Genomic DNA, 27798 nt, shown 5'->3' on the forward strand with positions numbered 1-27798 from the left:
CAATACATAAAACTGGTGAGAATTTTTAGAATTTATAGTAACTGCCAACTACAAGATAGTAAGTTATACAGGACTGATAACTGCTGACATAATTCTATGGAAAGAGAAATTACCCCCAGTTTGGGTCCTCACAGTAAGGATATGAAATTGGAGCATGGCTGGAAAACAGAGATCTATTACAGAGGAAGGACATTCCAGACAAAATGGTTAAAAACAAAACTCTAAACAACAGAGACAAGAAATAGCAATTTGTGTTGGTGCAGTTTAAGTAGAATAAAAGGTTTATGTTTGCAACATAAATAGAGAAGGGTTTAATTTCAGCGACTATGGGTACTGTTTGAGGAAAGTGAATTTTGTCTTTTAAGCCTTAGTGAATCATTGAGTTTTAAAGTAGAAATACAACACCATGAAAGGGGTGTGTTTGTTGTGGTTTTTTGTTTGTTTATTTGTTTTACAGACTTATGTGTGATGCTATATAGATTTTACCATGTAGAGACTGTAAGTAGGAAGGCAAGATGAAAACCCAGGTGAGGAGGTCTTGAAGCGGCAAGCAGTATTGGAAGGTGACTATTTTCCAAACCCTGATTTCTCCCATCAAGATGCTTGTTCCAGTTTTATGAACAATTGACCTTCATTCAGGTTACAGCTCAAAAACAGCACACTCATGTAGTCCCTGATGAGTCTTTCCCAGACACAAGCTCTCCTCTTTACCTGATTCATCTCTTATTCTTGTCTTTCTGCTTATTTGTATCATGACCTTTATCACTGTGTGCAATTCTCTTATTTCTATTTCAAATGTATTGTCTATATTTATCACTGGAATGTGAGGTTTATAAAGAAATTTAACAACAGGCCCCAAAATGGAGTTTCTTTTCCTAAGCCTCACCAGAATTTAATAGCTAACCTAATTTTGGCTTTAGCCTATCCCAGGAGTGGAGTGGAATTTTCAAAAAGTCACTCTGGAATTTCCTGATCTGTACTAGTGACGTAGTCTGCAAGACAAGACCTCCCTGCCCCCTCCCCACCATTACCCCAAGGGAGGGTGACCTTGCCCGATTGTTTGTTTTCTTTAGTTAAAACCTCTTTGTCTACCACTTCCCATTCTGCATAGAAAAGCCTTCTGTTTGTACAGCTCCTGGAACTCCCTTCTATTTGCTAGATGGGCTTCTGCTTGATTAATGAATCACTGAATAAAGCCAATTAGATCTTCAAATTTACTCAATTGAATTTTGTTTTTTAACATTTGTCTATCTCTTGTTCACTGCTACAATCTCAGTGCCTGGAATGCAGCTTTTTATTTTTATTTTTTAAATGACTGTATAAATGAAAAAGGGTGAAGTAACTTGAGATGAAAGGAACCCCAGGACCATAATTACATGTTACACACAGAAGCAGAAATGTAACTGCCAACCAAACATGTTTAAAAAAAAAAAAAGTCCGCAGAATCATTAAGAATAACAAATGAACATTTGAGTACTTGTTCCCCAAATGCTACTGAATGAATGAAAGACAGAGGTGATATATTGTTATATTTCTGTATTTCCTAAATCTGGATTCTGTTTTTCAGTGTATTTTAAGCTTCTTAACATTCTTATTTTTAATAAAATTCTAACCCAGTTCTGCCTTTCAATTTTCTAAAAAAAAGTTAGAGTGAAAAAAATATCTTAAGAGGTTGACTATGTTCAGAGGCCCAAATGTTACTAGAATATATGATACTAACATTTCTCTTGCCATAAAAGTTTACAATATTGTAGTACTTGTCATGTGGAGAGGACAAAAAGCCCCAGGACTTCTCTCATTTTTTAGCGAGTGGAACATGGAGAGGACTACAAGAAATACTAAAACTCAACTAATGAGGATAAATGTTTCCCCATGACTTCGCTGTAAGAACAACAAAAACTCAAAAGATACAAGTCTTTTTTTACAATGAACTACTCCGGGGATATTGTATATCAAGAAACAGATTAATCACCTTGGGCTTTAAAATGTGATGAACTCAACAGATCATCAAATTTGATACAAAAAACCCTCCGATATTTAATATTTTTAGAAATTATATTTAAGAACAAAATATCTTAATACTTTGGTTTCTCGAAAATGTCTAAGTTATTTTATTTTGTATAGAGGTAGTGTTGGAAGTTAAATACATCGTACAAACATAATTTTGTATTCATTATAGCAGTGTGGCAGAGTTTGCTCTTTTAAATCATTATTTACATTATTATTAAATTAAGTCATTATCAATTTATTAAATAAAAATATATTTCTACAGTGAAATTACAAATTATAAAGGCACATATGTTCATTGTTAAACATGAAAAAAAGAGAGAAGCAGAAATAAGAAAATAAAATGTCATACCCCTACCGATCAGAAAGGATCACATTGACTTTTGTGTATTTCTTTTCGTTTTTTTTTTAAACCAAAATGAAACCACACCATACATATATAATATATATATATAATATATATATATATATATATATATATATATTTTAATTACTGGACTTGCTGCTTACTTTTCTAAGTTAATGGCTTCTAACTTCCCATGTCAACATGTTTTCATTTGTAATAGGTATCCTTAATCAAATTTCCTCAAATGCCCTTCAAATACTACTAGTAAATGCTGCTATTAACTACTAACCTGTACAACCCAAGAGTTACAACTGGACCATGCATCACAGCCGAATGTAATGTCATTTTAAACCTAGATTCTAATTTTTAAAATTGGATTAGCCTCTCCCCTTACTGGGAAAACTTCTAAGTATACAGAAAAATAGAAAAACTAGTACAATTAGCACCTGCTTGGCAGAGCTAACACCTGGATTCAGTAGTTAAGAGTTTCTTGTGATATCTCTTTAGTCTCTTTAATTAAGATAATCTCCTAATATTTAACAGCACTTTAGATTTTAAGGATACAATGTCAGTTTTCTCAGAATACTGCACATTTGGAAGTTTTCTGACAGTTGACCTATGGTATTGTTTTACATATCCATCCACTTTCTGTGTTGCCTGTATATTGGAAGTTAGGCCTATAAGTCTGAATTTTTTCAGGTTACATGTTTCTGACTGTAGTAAATTCTGTAGTAAATTATGAGTTCCTGTTGATAGTTTCTATTTGGATATTATATTACATGTTTCTTTTTCCCTTTTAATTTATATTTTCATAATTACATTTCTTTTCTCTCATCTTTCAATATGTTGAGTACTAGTAACATTTGATTTAATTAGTTAAATCTTACAATGTACATAAATTAAAAAAAATTTTTTGAAGTTTTATTTTTTTAAATTTACTTCCAAGTTAGTTAGCATATAGTGCAACAATGATTTCAGGACTAGATTCCTTAGTGCCCCTTACCCATTTAGCCCATCCCCCCTCCCACAACCCCTCCAGTAACCCTCAGTTTGTTCTCCATATTTATGAGTCTCTTCTGTTTTGTCCCCCTCCCTGTTTTTATATTATTTTTGCTTCCCTTCCCTTATGTTTATCTGTTTTGTATCTTAAAGTCCTCATATGAGTGAAGTCATATGATATTTGTCCTTCTCTGACTGACTCATTTTGGTTAGCGTAATACCCTCCAGTTCCATCCACGTAGTTGCAAATGGCAAGATTTCATTCTTTTTGATTGCTGAGTAATACTCCATTGTGTGTGTGTGTGTGTGTGTGTGTGTGTGTGTGTGTACCACATCTTCTTTATCCATTCATCCATCGATGGACATTTGGGCTCTTTCCATACTTTGGCTATTGTTGATAGTGCTGCTATAAACATTGGGGTGTATGTGTTCTTCAAATAGTTTCAAAATTCTTATAACAGTACTAATAAAATTCTACTGAGTCAAGTTATATATTTTTTTGCAGTTCTCTTGGTCCTTAGGCTATAACCCACTAAGGAACTACAACCAGAGAATGGGTCCAAATCACTTTACAATATTTTTCCCCCTGTGGTTATATTCTAATTTGATGTCCAGTTAAGTTTATCTATTTCAAGTACATTTACTCTTTTTTCTTCCATGAGAACTATATTAGAATATACACTTTTAAAAAATTCACTTTGTCATCCCTTCCACACTATTTTTTCTCTCTTGCTTCCCCTTGTAGATAAACATGTTTATTATTTCCATTATCTGTACTTATACAAAACATCAAAAAAATGAAATACCGTATAACTACACTTTGACTTATTAACAGATTCTAAAAATTACTCCACATTAGAACACTGATGTTTTCCTTTTTTTTTTTAGTTTTATGCTCCTCCATTATGTAAACGAGCCATTATAAAACAGCCCCCTATTGATGGACATTTGTGTTAATTTTTTGTCTTTATTACAATGAATGCCAATTAAAAAAAGTTATGGGAATTTTATTTGGTATATGCAAATGTGTATGCGCAGCATAGAGTTCTAGAAATAGCACTGCTGACTGGAGGATAAAACCACATAAATTTTGATTTTTCAAAATTCGCCTTGATAAGGAATTGTGCCATATAAAAATGTCCTTTAAAAGGACAAAGAAATTAAAAAGAAATATAAAAAATATTTAAAAGGTTCACAGGATAGAATGATATTCAGTCACTTAAATCAATAAGTTAAAAAAAACATTAATATTATGAAGCCGCCTCAGGCCCATGGACCAACCTACTAGTCTTTAACTTTAGCAAATTCCCTTAGCCCATGTGATTAACTAACCCCTTTCTTTGTATACCTATAGATCACGGGTTCTTTCTGCCCTTGTGCTAATCATGAAACAGAAACCAGGCCACCTTGCACAACCTCTGAGCACTGAGATAATGTCTGAAGCTGGCATCATCAAGGCTACATGTAATCAAGGAATGTTATGGACCAGTTCACCCCCTTTACTGATTAACTACCCTAAACCCCTTTATAAATTCCTAGGCCAGGCAGAAACTTTGGAGGTGGCTTTTGGACCAGAGTCCAACTTTTCTCCAGGTGGCCAGCCTCCTGAATAAAGCTCATATTCCTTTCCAATCAACACTTTTGAGTTTTGGCTCTTCCAGCAATGACAGGCAGCTAAACTTGGGTTTCAGTAACAATTAGAGTAAGATTATATCCATTATATTTGAAATACTAAAATATTTGTTTATGTACATGTAATATATTTATAATGATTCAGTGTTTGTGTGTTTATTTTAACATACTAAATAATCAAAATTGAGAAAAGCTTTTAAAAGAGTAGAAAATACATACACTCAACACCAAGTAATTTTGGTGTATTTTTATAATTCACATTAAGTTCCTTTTAGTTTCATATTTCTTAATGTTAAATGATGAGTCATTATTGTGAGACATAAGTGAAATGATTGATTTTCAGAAATACCAAATAAAAGCTGGGCTGTCTAGTTAACAACAGGCTTACAACCTATTGGAAATATCTACCACCCACCCCCTCATAATGGAGTCCCAAACCCTTAGACACTTAACTTCCTGGTTCTTCCCCTCTCCCTTTTGTGGGCTTATCTTCACAGGCTTTGCAATGAGCATGCGCCATAAAACTGAAGTCTCTGTGTTGCAAGAACATTGATTAAAGCCTCCCTTCACTGTGCTCCCAGTCTCTGACTCCCTCCTTCGATTGGTTCAGTGGGCTTATTTCTCACATTACTGATGCTCCCTCAAAGAAGAAAAACTAATCGTTTCAGACTAAATTAGCTTTTGTAGCAACTTTCTAATAAATTAACAAAGTTTTTAAGGAACATTTTAGGAACAATATTGAGTATTTTTTGTAACCTAAAAAGTTGAAAAGCACTATTTTCAATTCTATAATAGTCTTAAAATATGAATAATTTATCAATTTTTAGGTTATACTCTTCAATGCAAGAAAATATTGAACCTGTCTAGAGTATTTTTCTCTCTGAAAATCCTCTATATCAGATGGTACCTTAAATATATTTTCCTTTAATTTGATGGATTAAACCCAAATTCATAATCAATATACAAGCACAAAATTCATAAAATAATGACAAATCTGAAGTTATTCTGACATGTAAAAAACTATGACTCTCTAAGTACTCTGCATTGCAAATTACACTCTGGTATAAATTGTCTCTACAGTAATTCAACTTTATGAATTTAAAATTCTAATTATCATTTTAACAATGTAGCATCACATGAGTATCATTTCCTGGTACTCTTACTTCACAGAGCATGAGATTAACGTTACATGTGGCTCCCTTTTAGGAAACTTTCTGTAATGCAATATCCTGAAAATTCCTATTCCTTTACCTGTTTGGTACAAAGTCAAATATTTATGGAACTGTTTTCTTTAATTCTCTACACCATTTATAAGTTATGAAAACAGCTTATGTTTTTGTTTTGAAACACTAATAACGTGATATTTAATGCCTTTCCCCCTGGAATCATTCTCCAGTTCTTTCACTGGAAGAAGATATAAACTGGTATAAAAGAGAATTTGCCACCCAAAATATGCCTCTTTGACATAAGGATTATCTTGAGCTGGTTATTTTTAAGCACCAAAGACACAGCACAAGTTCTGAAAACAAAGTAAAAGTTACTCTTTTAGTAAAATACATTTACATTTATAAGGAAAAATCTCCATTTGTAAGGTGTGTCCCTCTCTGTACTAGGAAGAGAAGGATGACCGAATCTCTGGAAACTCATCAATGGAGCAGGCACAGACCTAAATCTGCATAACAACCTTATCCTTGTTTACTCTGTACTTCCTGGTTATCTGTTATAACCTCTCCTGAGCCTCAACAGCCTTCTTTTGTCTTTAGCTGGGAATGATACAGAAGGTGGTGGCCTGGCCATTTTGGGAAATTTTCCTGGGTATCTTCCATATATACAGGAAGTATTTTCCTACTGTTAATCTTTTATGATAGGGGAGGTCTCTGCCAAGAACCTGGGAGGGTAGAGGGGAAATCATTTTCCTTCTGCTACAGTTCAGTGCCTCCAGAAGGGATCTGATGAGACCTCATTCTTGGGGGAGCCTGCAGATGGGATCCTGGAAAACTGGCAGAAATTAACAAAGGCTAAGAATTCTTACCAAAGTCAGCTCTCGCAGGTATCTCTCTCTGTAGTGGCTGATCAAGAGATGAAGATTAAAAATTCTTATTGCTTCCTTTCCAAATTTAAATTAACAGGAGATAATATTTATGTAAACTAGTTCCTTGGGTATAGTGAATTTGGTAAATTTGTTGTGAGTAATCTGGTTTTCTGTTGAGTCTCTTTTCTCCCAGAGATGACCATTGTTTTTGTTTGTTTTTGGTGGTTTGTCTTTTGTGTCATTGGTCACAAAAAGAACCATAGCCTAGAGGAGGTTTTCCTTTTGTCTTATTTTAGGTCAGAAGACTTTGGCTTTGTGACCAGTGAGAATATACTCTGGTCTCTGCCAGCTGGAAAATGAATGTGTCCACATGCATTTGGCATAAAACCCAATAGGCTGTGGATCCCAAAGGCAGCATACTCTTTGTCCAACTATGCCACCTCTCAGGGGAGATTGTCTTAAAGGATCCTGGTTCCATAAGGGGTCTTTGTAGTCTCAACCTGCATTGTCTCATTAGTGCTGGAAAAGTCCCATTCTAGTACCATCTGTTTGGGGTAACTGATTAGAGAGTCTGTGACTGGAGGCATCCAAAGTTCTCATTCTTACCACCTGTGGCAACAGGTCTTTGCTTTCCTAGGATAACTGAAAGTAAATTTTCTGGATCTTGTGAGGGCTGCATGTTTACACCTTCTTTTGGGATGCCTCTTGGATTTATGGTTAAACCATAAATTTATGGTTAAGCCTTATTGGTTTGAGTTGCTATTGAATTAATAAAAGATCCTACTTGTCAATGACCAAATGATGGATACTCTGAACTGAAAACATAAACAAACTTCTATATTTGAAAAAAAAAAAAAATTAGAGAGTTCTTTTTTTAAAGAATTATCTTATTGGTATCTACAGAAAGACTAAATTGAAAAGAAGACACAAAGAAGTATAATGGCTCACATTATGGGCTTCTTTAACAAGATAAAATTATGAAGTTTTATTTATTTATTATTTATTATTATTTTTATATTTTAGTTAGTTTACATACAGTGCAATATTGGTTTCAGAAATAGAATTCAGTAATTCATCACTCACAAAAAACACCAAGTGCTCATCACAAGTGCCCTCCTTAATACCTATCCCACTTTCACAAGATACTACCAAATTTAGAGAAGAGTTAGAAAAATCAGTGGACATTCACAACACCACTCACAGGAACTTTGACTAATGGCTAAGGTTCTTCCTCTCTATGATTATACTGTAGTTATCAGACAAGCTGGCTCCCCCCCCCCCACACACACACACACACCAAGTAAACAGATCAGAATTTCTCCCAGATCCTCCTACAAATGATCAGGAAATGGATTAGCTGGAGGCCAAGGGTCAGAGGCTGATACAAACAAAACTAAGTTTAAGGTGTTCCCCCCCTTAAGTTTAAGTTGGTCTAAGGATGAAGGGTACATTTGGGGGGGTGGGGGAAGAAGACCACCTGAAGGCCTTGGTTGAATGCTTTATGCATCCTGCACAAAGACCTACTGAAGTTCCAGAACATAGAAATATTTTGATTTCTTAACTGGACATCTTCTTCTGCTATAAAGCAAATTGAAATTGCAGTCAGATGTGTGGGTCAGTTCCCTGATATCATTCAGGCTATAACCCAATTCTTTGAGTAATTAGAAACAACTGCTTTTGTCTTGCAAATCTTTGTAAAAACAGAGGTACAGTTCCAGAAGCAATGCAAAATCCATCTGTCCTTTTTTTACTAATTCTCCAAACTTCTCAAAATTCATCTCAAAATGCTTGCAAAAGATCAATACATTGGAAACTGAATGTCCTTTGCCTAAGAGAAATCAGGAAATTTTAAATAGTAATTACCTCAGACCACTGATAATAGGCAAATATACCCCCAAACTCCATTTTGGAGAAAATGCAGATACTTTCTGTGATTTTGAGACATAAATTTTCTACCCATCTTCTCCATGTTCTAAGAGCCATTCTTTAAAATGCAAACTTTAAGAAGATATTTCTCATCAGAAGGAGAAAAAAGGATTTATTGGAAATTGGGCAGATGAAATATCCCAGTGTCTTCCTCACAAATATTAGTATGAAAACCTTTAGCTATCTGAGCTGGTAAAGTGCCAGAAACACGATTTGCATCCAAATATTCTCTTATAAACTAGTGAGTTTAGTGTTGTACCTGACTCATAGCTAAAATTTTAGCTATAAGATCTCTTTTTCAGTCAGCCTATATGTTTACCTGTGTCTATATATGATGTGAAATGTGTGATTTTTTAAATTAACCTCTGGATGCTATTGCTAAAATAGTTTTTAGGTGAACTTTTGAGCAACAATTATGTGTTTATGATATAGCTACTGAAACAGTTTCCCAAATCTCTTAGGTAACTTCTGCCTTTAGGGTTTTCTTGAGTTAAGCTGAATGATGTAAATTTATTGAATATCTAGATCATGTGCAAATAAGATAAAATACTGAACATTAATTGCTGAACATAGGTTTAATCTGAACTGGGTAAGAATGTCCAGAACTGACTCAAGTAATAGAAAACCAAGCAGAACAAGAATAACATGGTGCTGAATAAACTCATGAAAATGCGAATTCTTATGACTTTGTTTGCAACGTTGATTCTTTAAGGTTTTGTTTTTTTCTAGATTTAAGGAAACTTTTTTTTTTCTTTTCTAGTAAGCTAAGTATGAATTACAGCAATTTGGTAAGTATGTCTTTGTGAACACAGATGAAACAATTACTTTTTCTCCTTATCTGATCCCTTGAGAATGTGCATAGAATTGAACATGACCAAACAGGTTTAAGGAACCAAGTTTCACTTCATGGAGCAGATGACACTCCTTGGAAAAGCAGCCTGGTATTTTGCTTACAGCGATCCCAGCAGTCCTACCAGATGACTAAGAAAGCTCACTTTCTGGATGGTGCAGAAGCCATAGGATATCTCTGGGACCTCAAGAAGAGAGAAATTAATCCAAATCTCTAGATACTGCAGGCAAAGTCTGATGGTGAGCCCTTCACTTGGCTTCCTATCCTCAAGGCTTTTAAAAGTTCAGTCTAAAATTCCCTGTGAAAGTCCCAGCAAAGTAGACCTCAAAGGAACCTATACATATTCAACCACTATTCTTCCTGCACATAATCAGGTCAAGTTTAATGAAACTAAACTTAGTTTGCAAACAAATTAGTCCTACTGTGATTATTTTGGCAAAAATAAGGGTGATTATAGAGAAAATTATGTTTCAGTAGTACAACTTTGTGGATATTAGATTCTAGTCCAATTTATTGTCTTAGAAATGTTGTTTTCTACCTGTAAATTGGACCAAATCCTAAATTCTAACAATTTTCTCAAATATTTTGCTACAACTCTCTGAACTAATTTCCAATTTTATCCCACCCTTCTTCTTCTTTTCTTTTTTTAATGTTTGTTTATTTATTTTTGAGAGTGTGGGGTGCCTGGGTGGCTCAGTTGGTTGAGTGAACGACTTCAGCTCAGGTCACAATCTCACAGACCGTGAGTTCGAGCCCCACATCAGGCTCTGGGCTGATGGCTCAGAGTCTGGAGACTGCTTCCAGTTCTGTGTCTCCCTCTCTGTCTGCCCCTCCCCCGTTCATGCTCTGTCTCTCTCTGTCTCAAAAATGAACGTAAAAAAAAAAAAATTAAAAAAAAATAGAGAGTGAAAGAGAGAGAGAAGGTGGGGAGGGGCAGAGAGAGAGGGAGACACAGAATCTGCAGCAGGCTTCAGGCTCTGAGATGTCAGCACAGAGCCCGATGCTGGGCTCAAACCCACAAATTGTGAGATCATGACCTGAGCCAAAGTTGGATGCTTAACAGACTGAGCCACCCAGACATCCCTCTCCCACCATTCTAACTTGAAATGACTGAGAGGACACAAAGCAAAGCAAAACAAAACAAAACAAAAAACAAAAAACCTATCCTTTTCCCAAAGCTGTGCGAATTGAATGTGAACAACTTCATATAAACTTAAGAGAAATCATCACAACAGCACATATGGACAACCTTTTGTGCCTGCTGATATGTAGGCCACTCAGAAAGTTCACCTTAACACCTGATGACATCAGAGATATTCAAACTTTGAAAGATGATTTGAACCTGACATATAGAAATCTCAATTGGCTGCCCCCTACCTCCGCCCTGTTCTCACAAACTGCATTATTATAGTTTGTGCTAATTGTTAAACTTTGCTTATCTTTTTCCATAGATATGCCTCTTATTAAATACCTGATTGCTAGCACAATATAAGACTAACTTTGGGAGCCCATCTGCAAGACCACTTCCTAAAATGAGACATAGCAGTTAATTGAAGTGATCTATTTTCAGGAGTCAGACATGGGCTCAGTGAAATATTGGAGCAATGTATCAACTCAGGTTCTGGATTGTGAAACTTCTTGGGGAAGTTTCAAGGTGGAATTGAAGGGAAGCAGAATTTGCCAGCCCAAATATGCTTTTTGGCATAACTTGAACTGGTAATTTTTAAGAGATTGCAGACACAGGGAAACCTCTGAAAATCAAGTAGAAGTTACCCTTTTGTAAAGGTTATTTATATTTATAAGGGAAATCTCCATTTGAAAGGGTATCTCTCTTTCTGTACCAGGAAAAGGGGATGACCAAATCTCTAGAAAGCCTTATCAAAAGAGAAGACTTAGACTTATATCTGCGTAACACCCTTACCCTTGTTCACTGTGCTCTTCCCACTGGTAAACTTCCACAACTGGCCTCCCCAACCCCCAACATCTTTATTTGGTCTTTAGCTGGAGATGGCATTTAAGGTGATGACTTGGGCCATCTCAGGAGTCAACTTAATTTCCCTAGGTATCGCCTGCGTATAATAGGAGGCCTATACGTTACTAACCTTTCGTTTCTCTTCTTTTAATCTTTTATTACAGAGGTTCTCAGCCAAGAAATTTGAAGGATAAAGAAAAATTACTCCCTCCATCCCCATACCCTTCTAGGTATCCCCAGTTCCCAAAGCATAAGTCAAGTGCTTGAGAAACTTTTTGATGGAGCAAGATCATTATGAGGGCTAATGATCTTTATAGATATTATGCATTTATGGTGCTAAATCAAGTACAAGTGGGAGAGTTGTCAGAGAATAGTGAATCTCACGGGAAACCAAAAGGAAAAAATAAATTAATTTAATTAATTAAATCTGATGGTCTAATGAAACAAAGGCTCAACTATGACAACACAGAAATGCCATCAGCAGGTATAGTGGAAAAAATAAAACACTGTCATACTTATGGTATGGCAAAATTTGTCATTACTGTTTCAAATTAGAATATATTGTTTTATGATTTCTGCATACTGAAAATGTAATGTTTCTAGAGTCAGTGCAACTTTTACCTTTAAAAGAAAATATATTAATATTAAATATACCAAGTATAACAAAGTTCAGTAACAAATAGTTGCATAAGTATGATTTAATCATATTAAAATACACATAATCGGGGCGCCAGGGTGGCTTAGTTGGTTAAGCGTCTGACTTTGGCTCAGGTCATGATCTTGCAGTTCACAAGTTTGAGCCCCACGTCGGGCTCTGTGCTGACAGCTCAGAGCCCGGAGCCTACTTCAGATTCTGTGTCTCCCTCTCTCTTTGCCCCTCCCCCACTCAAACTTTTTCTGTCTCTCTAAAAAAAAAAAAAATTCAAAAATGCATATAATCATCTTAAACATTGTATTAGTGTACATTTGCATCTAATCCTAACATCTATAATAAATACAAATAGTGAATAACAGTAGATTTTGTTTTGTACCTATGTCATGCAGTTGTGTGTGTGTTCAGGGACTATGTGTTTTGATGTATGTATTATATTGCTTCAAGAATACATTTGTATATATTTAAATAGTAAATTTGCTTTTCCAGATTTTCTTGATTGTAGATCAAATTAAAGGAAAGCAGTGCTTTCCCTAGATATGAATTCATATAAATCTATAAAGATATATGTTGACCAAGTAACTGAGCAAAGTCTTAGAACTTAAATTAACACAAATTATGTTACCAAGTGAGCTACCACAGCCTGTAACTTAGTGAAGGTAAGTCCTGGTGCACTGAGCTGGCCAAGTGCTCCATCCCAGGGAATAGCGAGGGGGCTGGATAAATCAAAAGCTTAAGCTCCTCGCTGGGTTTGTGAACATGGTTGCTGAACAAACTCGTCATAAGATAAGCCCAAAACTCAAACGATGAGGGTTTGGAAAAGACAAAGAGAAATTTATTTTAGGTGCCTGCAGCCGGGGTAAGTGGTAGGCTCAAGCCTTAATAATCAACCTTTGCACCTACAAGATGGACACCTAGAGTTTTATAAAGAGAATGGGTATGTACAAGAGAGTGGCCAGAGAGCACAGGATCATTGCTAAGGGATCAGTATGTGTTCAGTACATGATCACTGTCAGAGAAGGGGGTACGGGGGTGTGTAGTCTCCTAAGTATTCCATTGCTACCAGGCTTTTCTGGTCTGGTGGTTGGAATATTCCAGTCACTGTCAATGCCTCAAGAAAATGCAATAAGAAGTAACTGTTCGGGGTCTATAGTTGAGCAAGAGAGCTCGCTGATAATTACGATGAATAATTGCAATTGCATAATGGATCACCAATAGTCACTGAAATATGCCTTTAGTGTATATATTGTATTTTCTTCCAAAGAGTGGTAAAAATTCCTTCAGACAGGACTCCCTGTCATGAAACGCTTATTTAGCATACTGGAAAATCTTAGAAATTTTGTCATTAAATCTAGTTTTCCTATAGAGGTGGTGATATGAGACAGAACTTTAAATGGGTTGGAAGAAATTTTATTTTCAACAATGATCAAATTTCTCTTTTATCAATGCTATCATAGAATCAACATATTTTTCAGCAAATGTGATAATCATTATTACTAATTAAAGAAGGCAAAATATAAACCCAGAATACGCCTCTTTAGCATGAGAATTATCTTGAGCTGGGTATTTTTAAGAAACACAGATGCAGGAGAAGCTATAAAAATGGAAAACAAGTTATTGTTTTATAAACGAAATTTACATTTATAAGGGAATCTCCATTTGTAAAGGTGTCTCTCTGTACCAGGAAGAAGAGGACAACTCTCAATCTCTAGAAACTCTTATCAATAAAGAAGGCATAGTCTTAAATCTGCACAACAGTCTTACCCTTGTTTGCTATGCTTTTCCTTGTAACCTTCCATAACTGGTCTCCCCTACTGCCCCCCACACAACCCCACCGTATCATTTTCTGTCTTGAGCTGGAGGTTGTATTTAAGATGGTGACTTGGACCATTTCAGGGAGTTACTCAGTTTCCTAAGTATCTCCACGTATACAGGAGGTATACATGTCACTAAATTTGTTTTTCTCCTCTTTATTTGTTTATTACAGGTAGGTCTACACTCAAGAACCTAGAAGCATAGAGGGAAAGTTATTTTTCCTCCCACATAATTTAAGATATATACAATTTATGTGTCTGTGTGTTCTTTTATTGTTTTATTCTGATGAATATTTTTACAATTACAAGAGCTTTTTTGAACACCTATCCTTGCTATTTTTCCCAAAAGGATTTCAGCTATAAATTATCTTAACTAAAGAATTATCAGTCAAGTAATACTGAGTCTATGTAGTCAGAACTGAAATAAAGACCTGGAGGCATTCCAGGAATGATCTGGCTCCTAGATAAAAATTTAAGATTTTTATTTTTATTTTATTTTTTTCAATATATGAAGTTATTGTCAAATTGGTTTCCATACAACACCCAGTGCTCATCGCAAAAGGTGCCCTCCTCAATACCCATCACCCAAGACAAAGCATTTGTTCTTACTGACTGAGGGGCTTTGAGGGGTATTCAAGGAGCATAATCACAAAAAGATTTCTGACTAAATGTGATTTTTACCTCACCACCTTCAAGCCTCACATCTCGCCCTGGACCGGCCTAGATCACCCTGTTTAAAATTTCTGATCATAGTCTTGGCCCTCAACCCCTCATTCACAATTATCCTTTCCTTGTGCTACTTTTCCTTTTTAGACTGCACTTAGCACCTACTAACACACTACATACTTTACTTAACTTTATTATTTATTATAAGTATGCTGTCAAAAAAGGCAGGCTTTATAAGCAAATATTTGTGTGGTTTGATTAAAGGAGGTATTCCAAGCACCTAGAACAGAGCCTGGCTTCCAGGGGGCACTTAGTAATATTTGTTGAATAAATCCATGTATGGATTTTCAAGTGTGATGCCCTTAAAACGTCACCACTGGTTCCTCCATTAAATATTAATAAGTCCCTACGGCAGATGATCATATTTCTTGTGTTTTAAACCAATGGTTTTGTCTGAAAGTGACCCTTAATGTAATATGAAAAACCATAGTTCAAAAAAACTTGGGATATATCAGCTTTTAAATCTGATTTTTTTAATTTATAAAAATAAACAGAAATACTTGATATAAGTAAATGTAAGTAAATGAAGTATGTAGGGTGAAGGCACTCATCTATAAATGCTGAGGCACACTGACATGATCAGAAGTACTGAATTTATGAAAAATAATAGCAATGATGGATCCAAAATAGATAGCTTTAACAAACAAGAGCTTATTAGCAGCTGGATGAGAATGTCTAATTGATAATTATGCAACTCTCACAATTAGGTTTAATCCCTAGGCTGGCATAATACAGTAGCATCACACAAAATACTCTCTTCCTCTGTCTCAGAACTAAGAAAACAGTTATGGTAAAAACTAATCATTGTTACTCCTTACATGATGAACTATTTTCGTATTTGTTAGAATTCCCTGTACACCATTAACTGTGTCAGGAGGGCCTCCAAAATAAAATCTAAGAAAAGAAGCATAGATTGAAAATATACAGACAACTGCACTGAGTTCTTCTTTCAAAATGTGTACTCATAATGCAACTAGTATTAATATTAGTTTCCTAGCATATACATAGGAAAGTTCAGTTATAAAGAAAATCCCACCATTTGGAAACTGTTAAAATATTTGAAAAATACACCGTGGCAAGATCATACTTTTCCAAACTGAGTTATGCTTCACTCATACCTGACACAGACAAAATATATGTAATGCCACGATTCAGTTTAAATGGCCAAATGAAAACCATTAAGGATATTAAGACTAACAGTGATTAATAATATTTGATGAAATATTTGATAACATCAAAACTCTTAAAGAAATCTGAACAAAAAATTGCAAGTTCAATACTAAGAAACACTTCTTATTAAATAGAAATATAAAACATATGCTAATTAAAGGAAGACTTCTTTGGAGACCCTGGGATTGTTCTGAGTTTAATTCAAGCTCTAATTGAAAAGAAAATTTACACTTAAAGTAAATCAGCCACATGTAAAAAGATAACCTGTAAAACATCAAAAGGAAGTTAAAAAGAAAAAAAACCTGGCTATAAAGATGCCTAATTAATTAAAGTACCTGAATTTTTGCCCCGTTAGAATATAAGATCCTCACTGCATTTTGGTTATTCATTCCCGATTATTTAATCCAAAAATGTTGTTTGCAGGAGTTCAAACTATAAAATATTTACAGACAGCGTATGTTTTATGCTGAAACATTTATGTATACAGTCAATGTAACCAGAAAAATCATCCCTACCTCTTAATGTAATCTTGTAATTGCCAACATTGCTACTTGACTACATCTATCCATCTTCTATCCTGTTGTAATAACACAAGTGACACCTAAGAAATTATTCTTTGATCTTTCAATAAACTAAGCCTGTGTAGACACAGGAAAGTGAAAGAGGTTAAATTGTCATTGATTATTTAAGACACATTCATCATTTATTTAACAATCTCCCTCATCATCTCAAGAACTATTGTGTTTATAGGCCCTTGCTGAGACACTCTGAATTTATTTTTAAATATTTTTTGTCACGTGCATTAGAAATCAAAGCACGTTGTACACTAACATTAGTTTCAAATCTCCTGATAAATCTGTTACAGGATGGAAGTAGTTTATTATATGAATTTTAGAACTTATTCGCTGTAGCGGATTTTCAGAAATTTCTTTTCATAGTTTTCATTATAATTAATGTCACTCAGGAATTATATTTCCTATCTTAAGTGCGATGTGTAGCAACAGCTATCTTCCCAAGAAAATTATATTAAAGGATACTTGTAGTCTCTTATATTCTGACATCGTATCACTGGAACATGATCCACAGTGATCAGGAAAGAATAATTTGTGGCTAATATTGACAGCTTTAGAAAGCAAGAAAGAGAGTATAAGAATCATTCATAATGTGTAAGATTTCTACAGGATTTTTCATATTTTTCTCTGAAAAATACTATTGCATATTATAAGTAGACATAGTATGTATATATGTGAATATGTGTATTTATGAAAAAATAAAATAATTTCAGACTATTCCCTGAGAAAAGTATTATAAGTCAAATGATAATTATTGTTATCATATATGAAAAGTGAAAAGTGTATAAATACATATTGAAAAGTATAGAAAATATATCCTATTCATGGAAAAAAAAAATACACTGTTGATGAGTCATATGTTCCCAACAGTCACACAATTCATCACATTTAAAATGCTTTACTTACATCTAATTTGCTTATTTAAAATACTTCCCTTCCCTGTTTTTCCATACAAAATGCCCCAAAGTTTACTATGACAGTTACATCCAGGTAGTGACATGAGGTTCTATATGCATATCTTTGGTGACTGATTTTCTGATTCTGATGATTATATCCTAGAATCTATCACCAGGAAAAGTAAAATATGAAACCTTTAGAACAGATTATTGTTCTATGTTAATGACTACCTAAATCATACAAGACACTTAAACAAAGGAATCCTGAAAGGACTCACTACCAAGAAATTATTATGCTTAGCCTTTATTCAATACAGTAAAATACATTAAACTCTCACTGTTAGATATAAAAAGAAGCCAGAAACAATGAACATTTAGTAAGGATTAACTACATTCATGGCTCTATTTAGAATTTTTATTTACAGTTGAGAGAATGATGTAGCATTGATATAGCAAATCTCATAGAAACAAGAATGTTATCGGAATAGATAGGCAAATACAAGACAGCTTAGTTATTTCCCCACAGGTACCATTCATCTCTTAGCAACTATTTCTCTCTTGCAGTTACTAATTGTGCTATAGCTCTCTCACATTCTATATTTATATTCAATTCTTTCAAAATTTGAAACTAAGTCTCCCAAACATCATTTCCTTATTGAGTAAAGTGGAATATTTGAGTCCCAGTACGCACGTGTTTTCCTCTTTCCTTGTTTAAGAATACATTACTTATAATAACTAGACTTCCACAAAGTTCATGTGGTAGTGAACAAGTGACTTCAATTTTCTGGTGCTCAGTTAACTTAGAATTTTGTAATGTTGGAATACAATTTAATAGAAACTATTTATTTATTAGCCTTACTGGACAACTGGCTAGCAGATTTAAAAAGATAAAGGGTATTTGTAAAATACATACTGAGTTTATATCCTAGGTATTGATACATAAATAATACACATCAAAAAACTTTAAACAGGAAAAAAAAACCTCCTTCAAAAGAGATAAACATTAAAAATGCTTGTGGCTTAAATCCTCTTTGAACTTAGAAATCATTTCTACTTTAAAAAATTAAATATTCACATCACTTAAATAATATATAACATTGGTATTTAAGCAAGAAGTGTAGTCACAATACTGATATCTAAAATATTTAGGGTTCTATAACAAACATATCTTAAAATGAATGTAACAGAAAAATTCAAAAGAAAAGCATAGCTTTTAATGTTTTTTTAATTAAAAAATAACATATATAAATAGCGGAAAACAACCTGCAGTGCAATTCAAAACTTTAGTTTATTTCCTAATAGACACAAGTAGCTTTATGTTAAATATATCAATATAATTTGCAAGGCAACACAAAAGTACCATTCATATTTATGTTATTTCATATAATAGGACATGAGGATAAACTTAAATTTTATCATTAAAGACTTTCATCAAACAACTTAAAATTACTTCTGTTCTAATTTTACTTGTCAATAAAGTGCTAAAAATAATGTCATTTTTTTTAAATAGAAGAGAGAGCTCTTACATATGTTAGATACAGGAAAAAGAAGATAATTCTTTATATGTTCATCAAAAGGAAGTTTAAAGTCATGAACTTAGGCAAAGTGAAAACTTTATAGCTTCATTTAAGAAAAGATAGGAATGTAAATGTAAGTTATCCAAAATCATCCAGTGTTATTAGAAGCAATCTTGTATCAACACGTTTTATAATCCTATTTTGACAATTCAACAAGTACTTCACACTAAGAAAAAAATGCTAACATTCAATTAAATTACTTTCTGTAGCTTGCACTGGAGCTAAAAAGCTAAAATAGTATTTTAGCTTACTATTTAGAAATAGTAAATTTCTCTACAAAGTTGTGTTTCTTTTCACATACCAGAATGTAAAAATGATGTGCCTGGCCCATGGTGATTGTGAACATAACTTTATTAAGCTGTTAACAAATAAATTAGTACTTTCTTAAAGATAAATTGTTCTTGCATTCTAGTATGTATCTTCCACATGTCTGCAAATTTACTAATTCAAAAGACTATGTTAGAGATGTTAGTTTAAAAAAAAATAAGAAGACATTGGTATGCTAGTCGGTGCCTGTAATTATCTTTTTCAGTTCCAGAAGGTATTTGGGGATTATTTAAGAGAAAAAGATGAATGGTGAGCCACTAAATCCTATTAAATCAATGCATGGACACAGCAGCTACAGAGGTAAATAAGCTGTGGAGGTCTGAATACCAATAAAGAAGATAAAAATGGTTTTATATAGCTACTTACATCATAGCCTAGAAGTTCAGTCTGTGTGGATTTATCTACTCTTGAAGCAAAAGCCTTCTGTAAATGCTGGACTTTTTCCTGCAAAATGAAAAAAAAAAAAAAAAAAAAGAAAAGAAACAGATTTTTGGTAAGTCATGTGCTTCTACAATAATATTCCCCACTTATTAAAATTTGATTAGTGTACAATTCATGATTATCTGCATGCATACTTTGCTCTGTTGGTGCTTTGCATACCAGCTTAAATATTCATAACTTTAATTCTTAGGTCATAAGTCCTCCACCTTTGGCATCTTTTAGTACAGGAACCACTGAGATAGACACTCAGTTGAAGACTAGAGAGCCAGGATTGCTTAAATCCAAGACCAAATGCATTGTATTATGTTTCTTATTGGCTGGATTTTTTTGTAAATTAAATTGATAGGATTTTATTGATCTAGTTTCAGAGCATTTCCATTTAAAATCCAAAACATACTACTACTCAGTGGATTCCATTTAGTTTCTTTTTAATTTCAAGGTTTTTTCCTTCTTTTTTTTTTTTTTAATTTTTTTTTTTTTTAACGTTTTATTTATTTTTGAGACAGAGAGAGACAGAGCATGAACGGGGGAGGGGCAGAGAGAGAGGGAGACACAGAATCGGAAGCAGGCTCCAGGCTCTGAGCCATCAGCCCAGAGCCCGATGCGGGGCTCGAACTCACAGACCGCGAGATCGTGACCTGAGCCGAAGTCGGCCGCTTAACCGACTGAGCCACCCAGGCGCCCCAAGGTTTTTTCCTTCTTAATTCTCTCTTTCTGAAATCAACACATTTGGGAATCTATATAAGATGTGACACTAAACTAATCCTGTTATAAATAAGTAAGGGAAGTAATACATGAAGGAAGTTTGGGATTTCATATCTCAAATGCAAATGCGCTTATTCTGGTCTACTAATTTGACTGAGCTTCTGGTTGGGGACTTCTTTTCTCATTTCTAGATGTGTCACTTAAAAAAGGATCTTGAGCTTAGTTATGTAATGTGTTTACTGCATGCCTGAGACATAGGAAAGTGCTGTACTCATATGATCAAACCTCATCTTGGGATTTTTGCTATTATTATCACTCATTTTTAATGAGAACAATAAAATGTAGAAAGCGGAATACTTTTTTTTGAAGTTTATTTATTTTGAGAGAGACAAAGGGAGACAGAGAGAGAACAAGCAGTAGAGGGGCAGAGAGGGAAACAGAGAATCCCAATCAGGCTTTGTGCTGTCAGCCCAGAACTGGATGTGGGGCTCGATCTCACAGTTGTGAGATCATGACCTGAGCCAAAATCAAGAGTCGCACACTTAACCAACTGAGCCATCCAGGCACCCTGTAGAAAGCATAGTAACTTGACAAATTTTCCAAATAAGTTTATGTGATTCTACTAGGTTGTTTTTGCTTTAACTTGCTCTAAAGGATAATTTCTTTTGTTTTCTTTTCTTTGAATGCTCAATAAAAGTTGCATAATAGCTTAAGGATATAAACTGATTGAATTCATCTTTTTTTTTTTTTTTTTTTCCCAGAAGGGGATGGTGGTCATCACAAACTTCACTAAGAGGATTGTTTTCCTACCTTCCCCTCCTCTATCCTCCCCTTCCTTTCCATTTCCTTTCCCTGCCCAACCCCTCTCTCTTTCCCTTAATTCTCCCTCAGATTTGCAAGTAATCAGAGTTATATAACAAGTCACATACATAATTTACATAAACATTTTTATTTGAATTATTTCACTTCTAACTTCCCTATCACAAAACGTCTAGTGCTGCTTTTCAGACCAAAATGAAATGGAGATTAGGTAATTCAGAAAGATGTCTTGCAAGTGAGGTGAGATTTTAACTGTTTGAAAAGGATAACTGAAAATGTGGCCACATTTTTCCAAACTAAATTTAAAAGGAAAAGTAACAAGTTGTGTTTATTTAGACTTATATTGGGCTGAGGAAAAAGAGCAGGGAGAAGTTGTAATAAGCAGAGGAAGCAATAATGTTTGCTATCATTGAAGGGCTGTTCAGAAAATTTTATCTGTTTTTGAAATAGGCTGGAGTAATAAGTATTGGAAAAGCAAGTTTTGTTATAAATTTCCAGACATACAAACATTTGCACATGAATTAGAGACTATGCATTAATGCAAAAGGCAAGGAAGAATAGAGAGCAAATCCTTCCATTATGCTTTCCTCACAATTCTATTTTCAAGGCCTCCCATCCTGAAGAGAGGAGTGAGAAGTATTGGTAAACTCTGGTTCATTGGTCTGAGTTGTAACACGTAGAACATTCAATTCATGAATTTTCAAAAATATTCAACAATTTTCATAACCAATAGCCTAATCGAAGCAAAACAAACAATCTCTACATCAAGAATAGTTATTTTCGGACATTAAAACAGACATTTCTAATGCAATTCACTGCCACTTCCTTTTGATGGCATTTTCACAACAAATATGTCATATTTGAATTATTTTTTATCTATGCACTTGTACACTATATTAAAATGGGGAGAATAAATTATAAGTTTCTAACATACTTAGGTGTGCACACTTAAAGATTAAATATTTTGTTTAGTGTAATAGTAGGAAGAAAACATATGAAAGTTTATAATCAATTTCTATAATATAAAATTTCAAAATTAAATAAAGTCTCGACAGCTATGGGCAGATAATTCTCCATGGGGCTTTTGCATTTCTGCAAGACTGATGGATATTTATGAATTGATAAATTTAACATGAGATAAAAAGAGTATTACAATCAAATAGAAAATATACCACAAAAATGGCTATTACCAGGTGGTGAGATTGCTGAATTTTATTTATATAAAAAAATAAATATGTATTAACATAATATATATATGTCAGTGGAATAGAAATAAAGCATCATCATGTATTTTTAATTTCACACTGATTTGATATAATAAAAGATTTTATTTAAATTACTGATTTTGGTATAGAGAAATAGACATTTCACCTTCATGATGCAAATGTATTTATACTCCTTCATTCAACTATAATTTTTAAAAAATTTTTTTAAACATTTATTTATTTTTGAGACAGAGAGAGACAAAGCATGAACAGGGGAGGGTCAGAGAGAGAGGGAGACACAGAATCTGAAACAGGCTCCAGGCTCTGAGCTGTCAGCACACAGTCCGACACGGGGCTCGAGCTCACAGACTGCAAGATCATGACCTGAGCTGAAGTCGGCCGCTTTACCGACTGAGCCACCCAGGTGCCCCCAACTATAATTTTTATTAAATGCATATTATGGGTATTGCTCATGGTACATGGAACATAAAGAAAAAAAGAACGTATAGCCCCATAATGTATGAACTTGTCAAATCACTAAGTTTTACACCTGAAACTAATGTAACATTGTGTCAACTAAACTCAAAAAAAAAAAAAAATCACATCTCAACTTAAAGAAGTATAATTTTTTTAATGTTTATTTATTTTTGACAGAGAGAGAGAGTCAAAGCATGAGCAGGGGAGGGGCAGAGAGAGAGGGAGACACAGAATCCGAAGCAGACTCCAGGTTCTGAGCGGTCAGCACAGAGCCTGATGCAGGGCTTGAACTCACAAACCGTGAGATCATGACCCGAGCCAAAGTCAGCCGCTCAACCTACTGAGGCATCCAGGCGCCCCACAACTTAAAAAAGTATTAGAAAAAATGTATAGCTTATGGGATGCCTGGGTGGCTCAGTGGGTTAGGCATCTGACTTTGGTTCAGGTCAAGGTCTCACAGTTCGTGAGTTTGAGCCCTGCATCATGCTCTGTGCTAACAGCTCAGAGCTTGGAGCCTGCTTTAGGTTCTGTGTCTCCCTCTCTCTCTGCCCCCACCCCTCCACTCACACTCTGTCTCTCAAAAATAAATAAACATTAAAAAAAAAAGTATGGCATTTTCTGGGGCACCTGGGTGGCTCAGTTGACTAAGCGTCAGACTTCAGCTCAGGTCATGATCTTGCAGTTCATGGGTTTGAGCCCCAAGTCAGGTCCGTGCTGACAGCTCAGAGCCTGGGACCTGCTTGGGTTTCTGTGTCTCCCCCTTTCTCTGTCTCTGTCTCTCTCTCAAAAATATATAAACATTAAAAATTTTTAAAAAATGTATAGCCTCTTTCATAATGAAATTTCCACTGTGGAAGACAGAGATATCAAAAGCAATTAGTATTCAAAATATAAAATAAAAGAACTATAGAGATGTCTGGAGAGATCTGGAGGGGGTGGGGGTGCACACTTATGCACTGTGGAAGCAACATATAAGACAGTTAAATACTTGAAATGGAGAAGCTACTGACACCCCAGCTAAGACCAGAAAAATGAATAATTATTAGCCAACTTGGAGTAGAAGAGATGAGGGTCCTTTCTTAGGCAAAACATTTCCAAATATTTAGAAGTCAGAGAGACCGTGCCAAAGATGTACATAAACAGCTACTAGTTCGAGTTTGTCTAAGGGTAGACTATGAAAGGGACAACAGTGAGGTAGAAGACTAGAGTGGTAAAGGGAGTCTGCCAGAGAGTACAGAATTCATTTACATGTGTGATTTAATGTGGCTCTTCTTTGGCATTTTCCTATGTAAGTAAACACTGTAATTTCTTCTTCTAAACTCTCCCAGAGGGATAGAGAATTGAATCAACTCAACTCCTGGAAGATAAAGTTTCTAAATAAATCTATACAGTTGACAAATACCAATTTGTCTTTATGTTTTCCATTCCAAGTAATAACAGTATCAATACTCCTTAACAAAACACACCCTTGTTTTTTTTTTCTTCATGCAAGATCAATAAAACATATGTGTGCTTAGATTCCAAATAATTTTATTTCATATTAAGAGTATTTTTTTAATCAGGAAATTGATACATAGTAAACTGAAATCAGTTGCTGAAGGTCACACGAGCTAGTAAGTGGAACAGCCAAAATGAAAACTTCCCCTACTTGTCTCCAAAACCTTGTCCTTTCTATAAAGATATTCCTATGCTGAAAAACCCTACAAGCAGTATTGCTGTTCACATATTGCGTCTCACATACCAAATGTATAGTTGCTAAACAGCTAGTATGGTAATAAAACTGTTTTTTTATGTTCGCCCTGTGTATATGGTCTTACAGACTCTACTGAGTCATTTTTCTTTGTTGTGATTTGAGATTGCTTAGGAATTAACAGTTTATTTCCTACAAAAGCTGTAATTCCATAGAAACCCCATACTATAAATATGCAAAACCAGAAATGCATTTTGAAGTATGAGTTAGGAATTATATGATAAAGTTAATATAGTAAGTTATAACAAAATTGGAAACAAAATGTGCAAAAGCAAAACTGAAATAAAAACTAAATGTTGAAATGGCATGAAATCCTTTTGATAGCAATGATATTATCAATCAGTTCAAGCAGAATAATCTAGAAATAATTATGCTAAAGCTGTTAGAGTCATTTCTGGGGTGTGTGCTTTTGTGTATGTTTGTGTTTTAAATTATAAGCTTAATTGACTACACAGACTTTTATGAATTCAAAATAAAAGAAAATGAATTTAAAAAAAAAGAACATGAGGGCCTACATGCAGCTTTTGAATCTACACGAACATATACAATAAGGTTAAAGGGAGAAACACAAAAGCATCTGTGTTATTATCCAAAATTTTCAAAAAAAAAAGTACTGTGAAGAATAGATTTGTGTTGGAAAAAGGATTATGTTAAAAATAATAAAATAATAATTTAAAAAAGGACATAATGACCACTTAAAATAGTATACTCCTGAATTTAGATCCTAAATCATGGATCTACAAGTTAAGGTTATGAAAAGAGAAATAGTATTGAAATGAGGAGAAAAGCTAACTTCACCTAACATGGGGCTTGAACTCATGACTCCAAGATCAAGAGTCGCATGCTCTACCAATTAACGCTGTCAGGTAGGTGGAGAAAAGTTAACCTTTAAATTGAAAGACAATGTAATTCAACACAAGAAAATTCACAAAGTGCTCTGAGTCCCGTTTAAACTAGAAATTAGGTAGATCAAAAAGAATTTGAACATCATCTTATAATGGACTTCAATGTCAGTAATACAATATTTAAATCAACATAAGGAAAAAAACTAAAGGGAAAATCATTGAGATGGCTTAATAATGCCAAGTCCAAAGATGAGCTCAGAAATGCAAAGGCTATGTTAAAGAGATCACATTGATTATTTTCACCCACCTTTAATGAGAGCATTCCACTGAAGACATCAGTAGAATTAGAAACAAGCATAGCAGTGACCAAGCAAATCAAACCTCCTGACACAGAACATACAATTTCTTGGAACCATCAAGACAGCATTAAAATCTATTAATATTATTTTCTTACTTTTTGTTATTAAAAATTGTTAACATATAACAGAAAGGGAGAATAACACAAAGAGTCCCTATGTACTCATATCCAATTTCACCAACAGATACTGGAGGTTAAAAAAGAGTAATGTATTAGTATTAGCTATATACTTAAATAGCTCTATTGGTCAATATAGTCCTTCAAATTAGGTAAGAAATGTTTTCATTAGAGTACCCTGTTCTGGTTGTCTTCTTATCATGTTTCTGCCCATCAGGAGGGTATTCTGTGGTGATAAGGTAAGTGCCACAATCACAGGCCAAATTTTTCCTTCCTAATCACAGGCCATATTTTCCCTTCTTACCATACTCCAGAACCCTAGAATTCACTGCCTGGTTCTGAACATGACCAGGTCCTCCTGAGGGTCTCCCAAGGTGTGGCCACAGGATAGCTATTTGGTGTAGAGCTTGGGTGTTCAGTGGGTTGATCACACATATGTTCATAAGGCTTGGAGGGACAGAACCCTAGGCAGAAAGGTTGTAGGTTAAGCTAGAGGCAGGGCTGACTCCCCCTAATGGCAAGGTGCTGCACAGAATGCTATGGAGTCCAAAAAGGTTATAATTGGAACATGGCTTTCCAAGTCATTAGCAAAGTATGTTTGTCAAGATAGAAGGACAGAACATGTTTTACTTTATCATTTTAAAATCCAAATTTAGAATTTTAACATTTTGACTTACATTTTGTGAGCCCCCGCCCCCATTTTATGTTCTTGCCCTGACTCTCACAAATGTTAGCAGCTGACTTGTTACTGATTCTTTGTTTGTTTTTTTTTTTTTTTTATCACCACACCAGTGAAAAAAACAATTAAAAAGTCTGAAAAAGTTGCAGAAAAGGGCAAAGGGATAGGGCGGTTATTTTAAATTTATATATTTTTTAAAATAGGCCAAAATATACAGTCAAACAGAAGGAGGATATGCCCAGTAAATCAATAAAACAAACATCTAAATAACATATTTATATTCATTCACTTTTATGATACCTAAACTATTAAACTGTTTGACATCCTCAACAACCCACTATGACACCGCATTGGAGATGATTTTTTTCTCAAGAAGATTACATACCGTTACACAGCATATTATAAATTTATGGAGCTCATTACCCATAAGACATTATACAAACTGAAAATACACCCAGATTTCAGAGTTTCAGCTACTTCATTTAAGAAAAAGATAAGAACAAAAATGTAAATTGGGAATTTATATCTTTCAAGATAGAAATCACTGGAGATACTTGTACCCAGATAACTATATTCACTATTCTAGATGTAAAGCATATGGATTTTTTTTTCCCAACAAGAATTGTTCTAAGAATACTCTTCTGGTATTCAGATCTTCTTTTCAGAGAGCATACTGTAATATATATAAATGCCAGTATAGTTTCATTAATGGTATATTAAACAAATATATATTTCATTTATTTTGTGCATATGACAGGCTAATCCATTACTTCTAGTTCAATACTCTTCTCAGTAAAGTGGAGCTAATTAAGTCCTCATAAAGAGGAACTTGAAGGAAATGTCTTTGAGTTAGATGCCTTTAGAAGCTAGGAATACAAATGTCCTGGGTTAAAAATAGTAGACA

At 34.3% G+C, this 27798-nt stretch overlaps 1 protein-coding gene across 5 annotated transcripts in view; it reads right to left on the bottom strand.

Moving 5' to 3' along the window:
* Nucleotides 1-27798, bottom strand: part of CCSER1 (coiled-coil serine rich protein 1) — an 855904-nt gene that overhangs the window by 167596 nt on the left and 660510 nt on the right. For all 5 annotated transcript variants that reach the window (XM_042984180.1, XM_042984181.1, XM_007074680.2 and 2 more), the window contains one exon: nucleotides 19865-19942. In XM_042984180.1, the coding sequence (XP_042840114.1) occupies nucleotides 19865-19942 (78 nt within the window). The remainder of the gene's footprint in view (nucleotides 1-19864; nucleotides 19943-27798) is intronic.

This window comes from Panthera tigris, chromosome B1, assembly GCF_018350195.1.
Source record: "Panthera tigris isolate Pti1 chromosome B1, P.tigris_Pti1_mat1.1, whole genome shotgun sequence".
Lineage (NCBI taxonomy): Eukaryota > Metazoa > Chordata > Mammalia > Carnivora > Felidae > Panthera > Panthera tigris.